Genomic DNA, 13,355 nt, shown 5'->3' with positions numbered 1-13,355 from the left:
AAGTCACTGTAAAAGATTTTTAAATAATGATAGACAAACGGTTCTTATCTACAGATTACTTAGATTCCAGGTTAGAATTCCCCTTTTTGGCTTCTAAGGATTGGTGATAAAAATGATCAAAACATTGAATATTGTAGTAAAATATGTACCTAAAAGTTAAGGGAAAAAAAAATTCTCAAAATGTTCATATTTTCAGAGAAAATGAGTGTCTTACGTTAGTTGGATCACCCTGTATAATAAATTTAGGTATATTACTTAATAATTGATTTATAAATTTTATATACAAGAGTTTTTAGACTAGATCCAATGGAAACAAATTAATGCTATTTTTTTTTCAAATGAACGCTTTATTTATAGTATAACATCAGATTTTTTTTACTGTTATTTTATGAAATACAAAAACCATAGTTAAAAAATAATTAAAATTTTAAATACTCCGATGTGCACCTATATAGACGAAAAAAGTTAATTAAGAAATATATAGAATACTCAAAAGTTGGCTATAGATGATCTTTGAAATGTCTTTATGTTTTTTAGGTACACGCTTCAACCTCTTTTAGGGAAATCTAGGATGGAGAGTATAAATGAACTACTAGATGTGAATCTTTTGAAACTCGGATTTACCAAAAAAAATAGATGGTAATATATTTAAGTTTTGGAAAAAGAACATTGTACAAACGTAATACTGAAAATAAAAAAACTAAGAAATTCGAAATATTCTTTTTTTTTTTATCTTTTATAAATGTGCACACTTTTTTCAGTTAAAAAATGTACTGCCGTTGTACGGTGTCGAAAACAACATGTGGTTCTATCTGTAAATATTACCTGAATATGAGAAAAAATATGTTTTATAAACCGCGTTATAAGTTTTTTTTTATACATATAAAATAAGATTAATACGGTATGATAGTATCTTATTGTTAAAAAAAATTATAGCGAATATAAAATACATTGTATAAAGCCAATAATAATACTTAAAAACCAAATGTTGTTTCACCTACGTATAATATCTTGTTTTATAGTTTACACATTTTTTAGTACCATGTTCTCATTTTCTGATATATTAATAAATTGATAAAAATTTTCTTCATTTTTAAATTTGTTGGAGGTAAGAAAATAGTTTCGCTATCAATTTGCTAGACAATCAAACTAAATGTAATATAAGTGTCAGTTTAAAACATGAAAAAACGAGTCTAAGCGAATTTCAACATAATAATATGTACTTTTTATACATCTTCTCAGTGTTTGTAAATTGTTTTATTCAATTTTTGTGATATTTATTTTTGTATACTATGTGTGCAGAATTTACCTTGATATACTTTAATGTATAAGTACAACACTTCACAAACGATTGTCTACCTTCTGTTTTGTACGAATATGAATAATAATTTCCAACAACGTGCATCCTAACCCTCTTCACCCACCTCGAGACATGTTTTACACGCATAATAGGTTAACCGCAAAACCACAGCGTGCTGCGAACAAACAAAACATGGTAATTTTTCGAAGAGGGTGGTTTTGTCTGTATTTCAAAAAACAGCACCGAGCACACGACCACAGCCGGATAGGAATTGTTTATTGGATATAGTCATTGTGTTGTACATGCTGCCAGATATAATTTTGACCCTCTCGTGTGGATTTACATGGTATTGAATTTCTTCGTGCACGTAAGGGCGGCGGAGGAGTAGGTTAGCGTGTCGCTCGGCTCCTGGCACGGGTGGGTTCGTCAAACACACACACTTCACCACCGTAGCAAATAGGATTCCTTCGCATGTATTGCCACCAGTCTTGAACGATAAACTCGCCAAGGTACCTACCGTCGTTATGAGCCCCCAAGCGCAGACCATCCAAACAAATTCCAATAGCAAATGAGCATTGTCTCAAGCGGTCCTGTAGCGGATCCGGGCGATGGGAAACACCGAGAGCAATGTGGCCAGTGGTGTCAAGAAACAGGTGGACACCTCTTCCACACAGATCTACAATCTTGTGGATCTGAAAGGTTCGTATAAGACACAGCTGTGAATGCACCGTGAAATTGTGCACAAGATTTAGCTAGATTTAGGACGAGGAGATGTACATTTTCAATTGTTATTCTCATAGTATCCGAGTTAATATTTGCGAGCAATACCGATAGTTTTTTAATTAATTCTGTGACTGAGCCTTTTATTGTGTCCATCGGATGTTACAGGAGGCGGTTTGCTGGTAGACTTGATTAAGCGAGCTGTGCAAACCAAGCAATTCGCCGAATTAGACTATGCCATTAAAACCAAGGTTGAACCTTTATTGTACAACAAAGGAGAGGGCAGGAAGATTCCTATTGCAAAATTGGTGCTACTCAGGAACCGAGACAGGTCCAGAGCCAAACAGGTAGGTGACCATTTCAATTTTAATATTATCTAGTTAAATACCTCACAGAAGTTAACTCTGTCATGTAGCTTACGAACTCACGGGTTAAAAATAATAAACAAGATCGCTAACTATAATGATAAATAGTGAAACCACTGTTTGGTCGTTTTTGTGAGAAGTGCCAGTGATTTATTCTATGGAAAACATACTATATTGTTACCTTGACCTTAAGCACACCTTTCACCGTAATTTTGTGATTAATGTCATTTGGTTTTCGCAGCTCCCACACTTGAAAGCCCTAGAAGACCCGAACGATTACGAAATCGATAAAGACATACCGACATTGGAGGAACTGGAGAAACTTGGTAATCGCTTAAGCGCCAAAGTAAATCTTCAAAAAGCTTCGACTTCGTCTTATCTTGTGTTATTTTATTCATTTTTACAGGTGAAGTGCAATACCGGGAAGTGTGTTGGGACCTGAAAGAACGAGGCGCAGTCGGTGAAACGGTGATGCATTTGTGCCTGTTGAACGCCACTTCCATACATGCGGATCTGGCGAAACGGTTGCTACAATTCTATCCGAAACTGGTCAACGACATTTACATGGTCGACGAATACTACGGTACTTACGGTTCGGTCTTCTAATTTAATACACAACCATTTTTATTTGTTTGTCTTCTGTCATCACGAGGATATTTACACCGGTCTATAGGAGTCTCCGTCGATTCAATTTGTTTTAACTTCACTTTAGGCGAAAGTGTACTGCACATAGCCATCGTCAACGAAGATCCGGCCATGGTCAAGGTGCTGATGGACAGCGGTGCCAACTTAAACGAACGATGTTTCGGTAACTTCATGTGCCCCGAAGATCAAAAGGCCTCTCGGTCAGATTCGCTGGATCACGAATGGGTAAACGTCTGCCCAGATACCAATTACGAAGGGTAAGTACTGTAGCTTAAATTTACTTTCTCGGTTCGATGAAGTTCAAAACAAATTTTGGATTGTGTCGAGCATGATTAACAATGATCGAAATTGCAGGTATGTTTATTGGGGTGAATACCCACTGTCGTTTGCCGCATGCTTGGGACAGGAAGAGAGTTACCGCTTGATGTTGGCTAGAGGCGCCGACCCCAACAACCAAGACACCAATGGAAACACGGTCTTGCACATGCTCGTCATCTACGAAAAAATTGTAATCATGATTTCTTATTAAGTAATCTGCTGTTGGCGTTAAGGTGTAATGGAAGAGCATCATTTATCGAATAAAGGAATTACATTTGCGTTAAAAACTTTACTTAAGTTCATGATCGATACATTCAAACTTAAAAGTAGATCTAAGCTTTCTGTTTAACCAAACTACGGTGATTTAGCAACTAAATTCTAGCATTTGGATTTTGGTTAGTTGTTGAATGTATCACTAACAATTGGACCATTGGACCAAGAGTCTATTATGATTTATAACAAAAGGACCTGGTAATGGACTCTTGGACTCCCGGGGTCCTAAAACGGTACACACTTAAATAACTAAAATAACTGTAATGTTGTCGGCAGTCGACCTTCGACATGGCTTACGAGATTGGGGCGGAACTTAACATTAGAAACGTTCAGAATCTGACGCCTCTCACGTTGGCAGCGAAACTGGCTCGAATCCAGATTTTTTTCCATATACTCAACATCGAACGAGAAATTTACTGGCAAATCGGTAAGATGAATCGAGTTCCACAATAACATCTATACCCTTAAAACGTAACAACTCGGTGTGTTTGACAGGCAGTATTACATGTGCCGCCTATCCTCTGACTCAGATAGACACCATCGACAACGACACAGGACTAATAAGTAAAAATTCTGCGCTGAATCTGGTCGTCTTTGGGGTGAGCGTAAATTACATTATTTTCAAAAATGATTTGGTCTAACGATGACAATTTTATTTTCAAGGAAAGCCCGGAACATTTAGAGATGATGGACGGTGTTTTAGTGGACTTGTTGAATGCCAAATGGAATGCGTTCATTAAATTCCGGTAAATGCTTATGGTTAAATCTATGAATAATACGATGTACGACGTCTTAGATTTACAAATGGAACTAATGTTTCTATCTTTAAAACCCGTTCTTGAGCTCAGTCTGAATTTTCTAAAGCTATAGTTGCATACTTCAGTCATATTATTGAAAATTATACTAGACCCTTTTAGTTTATTCTAGAAAGTTATATATTTGTTGATGTAGCAACTGTACTAGCATAACCCTCAAAGCATTTGTTTTATTAATCGTCGGTTTAAATTCGCTTACATCATTTAGGCTATTTAGTATTGACCTACGCAAAATTTGGTGTCATCAGTTAACCATATTTAACATAAAGTAAATCGCTTCATGCAAAAAAGGCCTTAGTCCTTAACTTTAAACTTTTGGAAAAATGAAAAAAAAACGTTTGATATGTTTTAAAGTGCATAAACATTTAAGGGCTTTATCAAAGTTAATAGATATTAAACTTTAAAATTACATTCTGTAAAACAATATTATTATTTTCAAATGCAGTCCAGATTATTAGCATTTAAGTATAGTGGATTTAAACCCTTTTGACATTTATATGTCTTAGCTCTGGCACATAACCGAAAAAAGTGTTACGCTGTTATTTTAAATTATGTGTTGTATTTACAACGATCAAATTATATCTGAAAAATACATTCAATAATAATTTAAGAGGTCATATTCCTATGAATAGTTTTAGGCCAGATATTATGAAAACACTAAAATATTAGCCAGAAACTTGATAATATGTTTATTAGCCACCTTAGATACTAGCTTGTTACTGCTTGTTAATATACTATTTCATTATCTATAATTCCACCACTACTCTAAATTTATTCGGTACTTCAACGAGGCATGAAAATGCTCTTTCGTGGTTGCAGACTCGGCTGAAAAATGCTTTTTTTTTTTTACAAAAATCAAAAATTTTCCTAGTCATTTCTGGTAATGGGACTAAATTATTTTTTAACATGAATAGATGCGTCTAAGTAGAGTGCTAACAAATCTGTAATAATCACGCATTTGTTAAAATGGTGACTTATGCCCTTTTTGCATGAAGCGATTCAACTACAAGCAGCGAACGTGAACAACATTTTTGTATTAGCCATCTAATATTGACATTTTGTCTTGGTATGTCTTTATATTATAGGTTTTACAGGCAATTTTTTCTTTTCGCTTTTTACTTCTCCATATCAATGGTTTGCTTCGTGCTACGCCCGGGCCCACCGCCAAGTGGTCTTAAACCGCCGTTGAATAATTACACATCGTCCACGACCACGGCGACGACTCCGATGGATTTTATGGACAATGAAACCATACCCGAGAATGTTATCTATGACGAAATTGTCGATGTAACCGATCTCAGTTCACTGACTACCGTGTTCAATACCGAAACAACCACCGCGATGATGTCACTGGACAACACGACTGAAGCGAAAGATCTGAACGACACGTTGGTCTTTTCCGGCAAATCTCGACCAGCTGATACAGTAAGTCTTTTCGGAAAAGGTTCTAGCTCCGATAGAGGAAAGCACAGAAATTGGGACACGGCCAACAGAAACGGTACCAATAATACCAACAACTACAACAAGGTATGTACAGTTACGTTTGGACAACGCATCGGTTACTTTGAGTTTACCGAACACGATCAGTCCAAACGACTAATGAACTTACCTGTTATGTAGACGAAAAAGTATTGGTGGAACAAAAGGCAAAGAATTTGCAGGCTCTTGACTGTCCATGCTACCGATGACTTGATTCGAATGGGTTCAGAAGTTGCCATGTTCGTAGGTGCATTCCTTTACTTGTTAGCCGCTGTCCGAGAAGCCAGCTTTTTGGGACTTCAGATGTTCATCGAAAACTTGGTCGGCGTTTTATTAGAATATAGAATAAAAAAAATTTAACCAGACATGCTTAGACTGTTTTTTTATTACACTTTGTGCTATTTGTTTACAGGCGATAGCACCGGCAAGGGTGATGTTTTTGTTCTCGTGTCTTCTGATGATGACTATACCGCCGTTGAGGTTTACGTGCTACGATAAAGCCGAAGACATTATAGCGGTAATCATCATGTTAACTACTTGTCCGTACTTTTTATTCTTCTGCAGGTAATTCTCACTTGTGCACTCAACGCATAGTTCTTTTTTTTATATTTAAACCGTATATGGGTCATTTCCCCCTGAAGTGGTACAATTTTTCATTTAGGGTGTATTCGGGCCAACAGAATTTGCCAATCTGAATCATTTGTCTATTTCAATAACAAAGTTGAAAAATAAATTAACAGCCATTACCTCACACTCCTGGCCAGGCTCAAAGTGCAAAGGTGTCCTATGACCCTTTCAAAACCGATTCTGACATAGTGCTCGAAAAAGCTACATTGGAATAGTAAAAGGTGTAAAGGGTGGTAAAAGATAGTTTTTGGAGAAATACCATTCAATCGACAATAAACTATGAGGCTCACGTTTTAAGTGTGGTCAAACTTCAAATCCTCACTTCCCTGCCCAATTTTGAATTCGGTCCCAGGATTGGAATGGGTAAAGACATTTTTTTTTTTTAGGAGTTGGTGTTATATTCCCTCTAAAACCAATCAAAACGTCGACTTTGTCTGGGAAGCGGTATATGTTATCAGTAAAAGCGTGGTGATAGAGTGAATTTTTGCCTTTTGGATATGGATTTCCCTCACTTCGCTCCCGTGCCAATTATGAGTCACGTCACAGAATAATTATGATCTACAGTAGATCCACATGATTAAAATTGTACTTTTTTATTCCCAAAACAACCATGACAATCTCAGTTCCCATGGAGTCACACCCCTGGGCCTCACTCGCTTGGAATTGGACTTATGGGATTATTGGGCAAGTGAAAAACAAAATGTTTCTATGGCGAACTTTTTTGGATTCTGACCTTTAAAGTGATAAAAAAGATAATTAAAATTATTAAAATTTCAATCCTGAAATTGACCACATTTCGCGAAAAGACCCATACGAATATACTAACTATTAGGCCAAGCATTGATTTTAAGGTGTATACAGCCAAGCTTAAGTCGTTTTTAAAATCTTAGGTTGATAAGGTTAAAAAAAATTAGGAGTGGGTTTTTGTTTTTTAAAAATAAACATTAAATTTCGCATAAAATCGGTTGACTTCTTTGTGTAACTACGGCTCCGTTTACCAGTACATTTTAAAATCAATGATTCAAAAATTATTATTGTGTAACTTCGTCTAAATAATATTACATCATACAAGCAACTGATATTTTTCCTGTGGGTTTGCAGAGGTTTCAAGACTGTCGGACCTTTCGTGGTCATGATCTACAGAATGATTATCGGAGATCTACTGAGGTTCGTGTCCATTTATATGGTGTTCGTCATGGGTTTTTCGCAAGGTATGTATCACATGGTTTGGACAAAGGTTGCTAATTTTCAGCTTTATCATGGCCATGAAAAAAAAAAATGGACGTGTAAAAATTATGTTTTGACAACCAACTTCCGTGATGAGTACAATTTTAAATAACAATATTATCTTAAACCATGGTGACAAGTAACATTAAATGATAACACAAGCAGTGCCGCCACGATTATTATGGGTTTCGCTCCAAAGTGGTTGCACTGAAAATTGCCGCCTTGTCGAATCAACATTGTTTTGATGGAACAACTCTCCTCTTCATTACTCTACGGCTACGTCTCACAAGAAAACGGCACTGCGCAGAAACGCGTTATCCTCGTACGCGCATGCGCAGATAGGGGTGACGCCATTTGGTTTCTGCGCGGTACCGTTCTCTCGCGAGACAGCAGAGTATAATTTGAACACATAACTACCGTTGTCTAATAATTTTTATCTCTTCGCTATTTTATTTTCGCCGATTCAGCTTATTATGTGATATTTCTATCGTTCGACAACCCGTACACCCCGGACAACATCGACGACACCGTAGAGAACCCAATGCCGTCGCCCATCGAGTCCATCATGGCCATGTTTCTCATGTCGGTCAACGCGTTCTCAGAGTATTATCAGGCTTTCGACAAGACCAGTCACACTTTGGTGGCGAAGGTACGCTATATCTTTCGATTGCACAGAGTAAACATGTACCATAATGATGACCTGTGCTCAGAGACTAATTAATCAAGAAGGCGAGCGACAGTGTGACCGCTTTAAATAAAAAAACAAAATCATTTTCGTATAGGTTGGTAAACACACTGCACAAGTATAAACATCCTTAAACGACTCTGTCCAGATCAATAGGTCAGTTCCAGTTTCACATGATACTATTATTATAACAGGTAATAAGCAACATGTTTTTTTATCACGCGGTTGCTGTACTGAAACAAATAAAAAATATGTAATTTCGTCATTGCGGTCACACTGCAGCTCGCCTTATCGCTTACTTCGAAAAATATTTTACTTAATTATTATATTGTCCAATGCACAAGAACGTAAACTATAATCATATTAATATGTAATACCTATAACGTTGCGATTGAATTTCTCCTGTACAGTTTTGCTTCATCGTTTTCATGGTGATCGTGGCGATTTTGTTGGTCAACATGTTGATCGCCATGATGGGTAACACATATCAAAAGATTGCAGAGACCAGAAACGAATGGCAGAGACAGGTATACCAACAAAACGACGATACATATTATATAATACATTTGTTTGACTTAGACATTATTTGACTTTGACATTCAACAAGTTATTTTCTAATAATTTTAAATAATTTTAGTGGGCCAGGATAGTGTTGGTGGTAGAAAGAGGTGTAAGCCCGTTGCAAAGGCACAAAAATCTGTTGCGTTATTCTCAACCCATGTCGGACGGTCGTAGAGCATTGATCCTGCGACTTAACCAAACGGTGAGATCAACATATTAATTACATGACATAATATTATTATTGAATCTTGTTTAAGTCCATATTTATTATACACAAATTTAGCGTCTTTATGATATATATTTGAAGTATTTTCAAAAATGATGTATTTTGTACTCGAGTACTCTCAAGTCGTGTTGTCCGGTCGTCTTCAAGTACCCATGTGCGCTGTATTATGGGAGTTTTTTTCTAATTCACAAGTAGTTCAAGTGTCATAAGAGGCAAAAGGCCAAGTTTTTTTTTTGTTGAAATTACTATACGCTCGATTGTTTATATCAGTGAGTATACTTAGAGTGTACACGTGGTTTTAATACTCCGTAAAATCTTATACGTTTAGTATACACTGTATGTGTATAAAATCTTTAATATTTACTGTGGTAGTGATCACAACCGGTTTATACTGCACGATAGCGGGAACAAAACATAAATACCAACAAGAACAAAGGGGGGTAGACGATGGACCATGTGGTCGACCAGATGTACCGAAATCATTGAATGTCTTGAAAAACGAACAAAGGACAGAATATACTTGGAGGAGGCGTGTAGTGATAATAATATGTATCGGTAGATTTTTTTTCAAAATCATATAATACCTAATAATAATCAGAACCGGATTAATGAAATGAATAGCCCAGGGCTGACCCATTCTGGGTGTTACCTAATCTTACAAAAACTAATTTTCTTTGCGTCCAAACAACATGTCTTCGACGCAAGTCCATTTATAATTAATGCCAACTTGGAAAACGAGCGTTCTGCTCCGGAATTTTGTCAAGTGTGTTGTCAGATATTATAACAATGCATATGTAAATTTGGAAAAATATCAATAAGATACAACGTTATTTTGACCCTTAAATTGTACCTGTATAAATTTGAAAAAAATTAGTCCCAAAATTTGAACTTGGAATATGTACTTAAAAAATAAGCATTTGAAAATTTATCACAACATTAACATCTTAATATTATACTCTTGGTATTTTTTTTGTAAACCAATTATTAATATTTATCTACCATCAGTAACGGAAACCGACACACTTGTATCGTGCCAAATTATGTTGAACTACTGACCAAGTACGGACAGCACAAAGCTTAATCATGTTTAAAAAATACAGAACAATTATTGAAATATTTAGGAATGATTGTCAATTAATCATGGAAAATTGTAAATATTTTTAATTTGTCCTTTTTTATTACCACAAATACTATTCTCAAAATCCGTATACGTATTATTGCCTCAGCCCGTTTTATTAAAATTAAAACAAACGGCGGCAAACGATAATTCAGGAAATTAATGAAACTGAAAGAGACGATGTGATGTTCGATGCATAGCTGAGAAAGTGTATTTTAATAATTTAAAAAGAAAAGTCGCTACAGTAATGTCTCGTCGACAGATCTTTAGTTTTTCTTGCAAAAAACATAATATACGCAGTCTTATCGAAATAAACTCATTGTTTGAATTCATCGGTTTATTTGACATATTAGATAATAATAATAATAAGTAAACTTATATGATAAATAATAATTATTAATAGTAATAATAAAAAAAAAAAAAGTAATAAAATAATAATCGAGAAATAATTATATTATCAAATTACTTTTCAACTGTATTCTCTCACATACAGAAATGAGATCGAAAAAATTAATAATAATTACGTATGTATAAAACAAAAGTATAATTATCGTAATATTATCGTAAAACATAAATACGATTAACATAAAAAAAAATTGAACAAAAAAAAAACATACAGCGATCGATAAAAAAAAAAAATTCTATTTAAACGCCAAGTGGTAAAAAAAAAAAAAAAAATAATAATCATTAGTAAGATTCTCTGAAAGGAAGATAGTTTTGTACACAAAGGCCGTTAAGGAGTCAAATTTTTATTATTATTATTATTAGATTTTTTTTTTTAACAGGACGAAGACAAAGAACGAATGAAAGAAATATTGGAAATGAAACGCATTCACGACAGGTACGTGGAAAGAATGAAAGCTCGAGATCTGAGCACCAAGCTGTCGTCGTCGTGCGCCAAAAGCGACGCGGCCAAGAAAAAACCGAAATAAAACGATAACGTCCTGTGTGTCTACATAATATCGATAATATTAGTTTACTGGGGATTAATTATGTACATGAAACCGTATTGTGCCGATATATATATTTATATATACATATACGTATTACATACAATTTTATAACCGTGTTGTATTTATGTAATTACAACTTTACGTTATTTATATAAATATATGAATAAATTGTATAAAATAGTTAGCTTGTAATTACACAGACGTTTATTAGATGTAAAAAATATAAATATATATACACATATGTATATATTGTATTTGTTATAGGTAGAAGAAAAGACAACATAAAAATCAACATTGTAAATCCTAAGTATAAAAAAAAAAAAACAAAGTAATTCATTTAATCAAACGCTTACAAACAGATTATAGTCCAAAAAAAAAATTCTAACACCTAAGGTAAAAAAAAAATCAAGTAACATTAAAAAAATTACAATATCAGGCTACGTCGTTAATATAAATTTGACTATTATATCATAATAAAATGTAAAATAACTGGTGGAATTTCGTTTAAACTAGTTTTTTTTAAAAAAAAATTTTAATAAAAAAAAATTGCATTAATTTAAAAAACAAAAATAATACCTAATATAATTTTCAACTCAACGGGCACACGCTAAACATAATTATTTTTGTTTTATAGGATTCATGATAATATAGTAAAAAACTTATTTTATTTCATCTTAAGTTTACTAAAAATCGAGTCTCTAAAACTCAAAGAGTTGATTTTTATCAGTCTCCAATTCCCGACAAAAGCGCTTAACCTAACAAATGTGACAATAATTTTAAAAAATGGCGTTTAAACATAATTTTTCTTTTTTTCACTCCGTTTAAGACACATATTTTACATCTTTCACACGTTTATACAAAATAATACTTAATTTTACACATTACTCTATTTATAATAATAATCCAATCGACGATTAATTACACAATACATTTATTATTATCATATATTTATAGTACGAAAGAAACAACACGCGTCACATATTCTTTTAGGGTCGATTTTTTTTTTTAAATTTTAGATAATGCCAAAAAAAAAAATTAATAATAATAATAAGAACAAAACGTTAAAGAAAAATATTACTACGGTCCGCCTGTCGTTTAATATTATCATTATTATTATTAGTTCTTTTTTTTTCCAGAAACGTACAGCGCGATAACACAGCGCAAACAAACAAAATATGTTAAACTATTGTTTACAATGGGTGGGGGGAGAGGGGAAGAATTCAATTATAAACGTGAACTTTCTCTACAACAACTAAATGGAAAAGAGAATTTCGCCCGTTCGACACTAAACGGTAGTAGTCAGTACGACTCGTCATCGCATTGGTAACGTTGACGGCTTACTTTCGGACCACAACTGTTCATCTCTCTTCCCTTACAAAGTATTATTATTATTATTATAATTTTTTTGTATCTCAAAATATTCTTAATATACAGAAAATTTGAATAATAACTGTCGTTATTGACAACAACACACGTTACGCGTTATATATTACAATATTATAAAATCAGAAAACTGAAGATCGATAGCACCGATATACATGTATAAAATTACTATAGGTTTTTACAAATAACTTTATAAAAAAAAAAAAAAAAAACAGCGCAAGTCTTACTAACTTTTTTTTCCCTCTCAAAAACCGACCGTTACTACATCTTTGGAGTAACATAATATTACGAAAACTATACAACTCTAAAGAAATAATAATAAGAATGAGAATAAAAAATAAATAATAATAATAATAATAAAAGGGTCGATTGTAAAACATAATCCTACACACAAGTTAACCGTTGTGTTTTTTTAATATCAATAATAACAATATATAATATATATATGTGTGTATAGCCAAAAAAATAATATTATAGAAACTACTAAACGTATTAGTACTGCGTATACTTTTATATTGCAAATAGTCGAGTTATAAAATATATATTATACTATATTTTTATAACAATATATATTGCGATTAAAAAAAAAAAAAAAAACAGTTCTAAACAGAGAAAAAAAAAATTAATAAGTGGCGATCAGAAAATTTCAAATTGGAAATGC

General features: G+C 33.7%; 1 protein-coding gene across 2 annotated transcripts; it reads left to right on the top strand.

Moving 5' to 3' along the window:
• The first annotated feature begins 1,727 nt into the window (after nt 1–1,727).
• Nucleotides 1,728–11,423, top strand: LOC126837283 (transient receptor potential cation channel subfamily V member 5). 2 transcript variants are annotated; one of them, XM_050571124.1, is made up of 17 exons: nt 1,728–1,999; nt 2,189–2,367; nt 2,627–2,711; nt 2,792–2,968; nt 3,098–3,287; nt 3,385–3,538; nt 3,898–4,048; nt 4,117–4,220; nt 4,285–4,367; nt 5,522–5,963; nt 6,057–6,236; nt 6,328–6,479; nt 7,644–7,753; nt 8,237–8,418; nt 8,865–8,981; nt 9,092–9,217; nt 11,144–11,423. In XM_050571124.1, the coding sequence occupies exons 1-17, from the start codon at nt 1,909–1,911 to the stop codon at nt 11,288–11,290; spliced, it is 2,670 nt and encodes an 889-aa protein (XP_050427081.1). In that variant the 5' UTR covers nt 1,728–1,908; the 3' UTR covers nt 11,291–11,423. The 2 variants fall into 2 exon arrangements, with proteins under 2 accessions (XP_050427081.1, XP_050427082.1); XM_050571125.1 differs by lacking the exon at nt 11,144–11,423 and having other exon boundaries at nt 6,328–6,432; nt 9,092–9,204.
• Nucleotides 11,424–13,355: the final 1,932 nt, after the last annotated feature.

The sequence above is a fragment of the Adelges cooleyi genome, unplaced genomic scaffold (assembly GCF_023614345.1).
Source record: "Adelges cooleyi isolate 19-005CV unplaced genomic scaffold, UGA_ACOO_1.1 ACOO_flye_CR_arks_rails_tigmint_CR_PRNA_248, whole genome shotgun sequence".
Classification (NCBI taxonomy): Eukaryota; Metazoa; Arthropoda; class Insecta; order Hemiptera; family Adelgidae; genus Adelges; species Adelges cooleyi.
The sequence above is the reverse complement of the archived record's forward strand: the minus strand, read 5'-3'. Positions and strand labels throughout refer to the sequence as shown.

Excerpts from the sequence above, each read along its gene's own strand:
- LOC126837283 (XM_050571124.1), top strand. The coding sequence starts at position 1,909 with ATGGGAAACACCGAGAGCAATGTGGCCAGTGGTGTCAAGAAACAGGTG. Across the intron at positions 2,000-2,188 it reads CAATCTTGTGGATCTGAAAG|GAGGCGGTTTGCTGGTAGAC; the intron begins GTTCGTATAAGA and ends CGGATGTTACAG. Across the intron at positions 8,982-9,091 it reads GAAACGAATGGCAGAGACAG|TGGGCCAGGATAGTGTTGGT; the intron begins GTATACCAACAA and ends AAATAATTTTAG.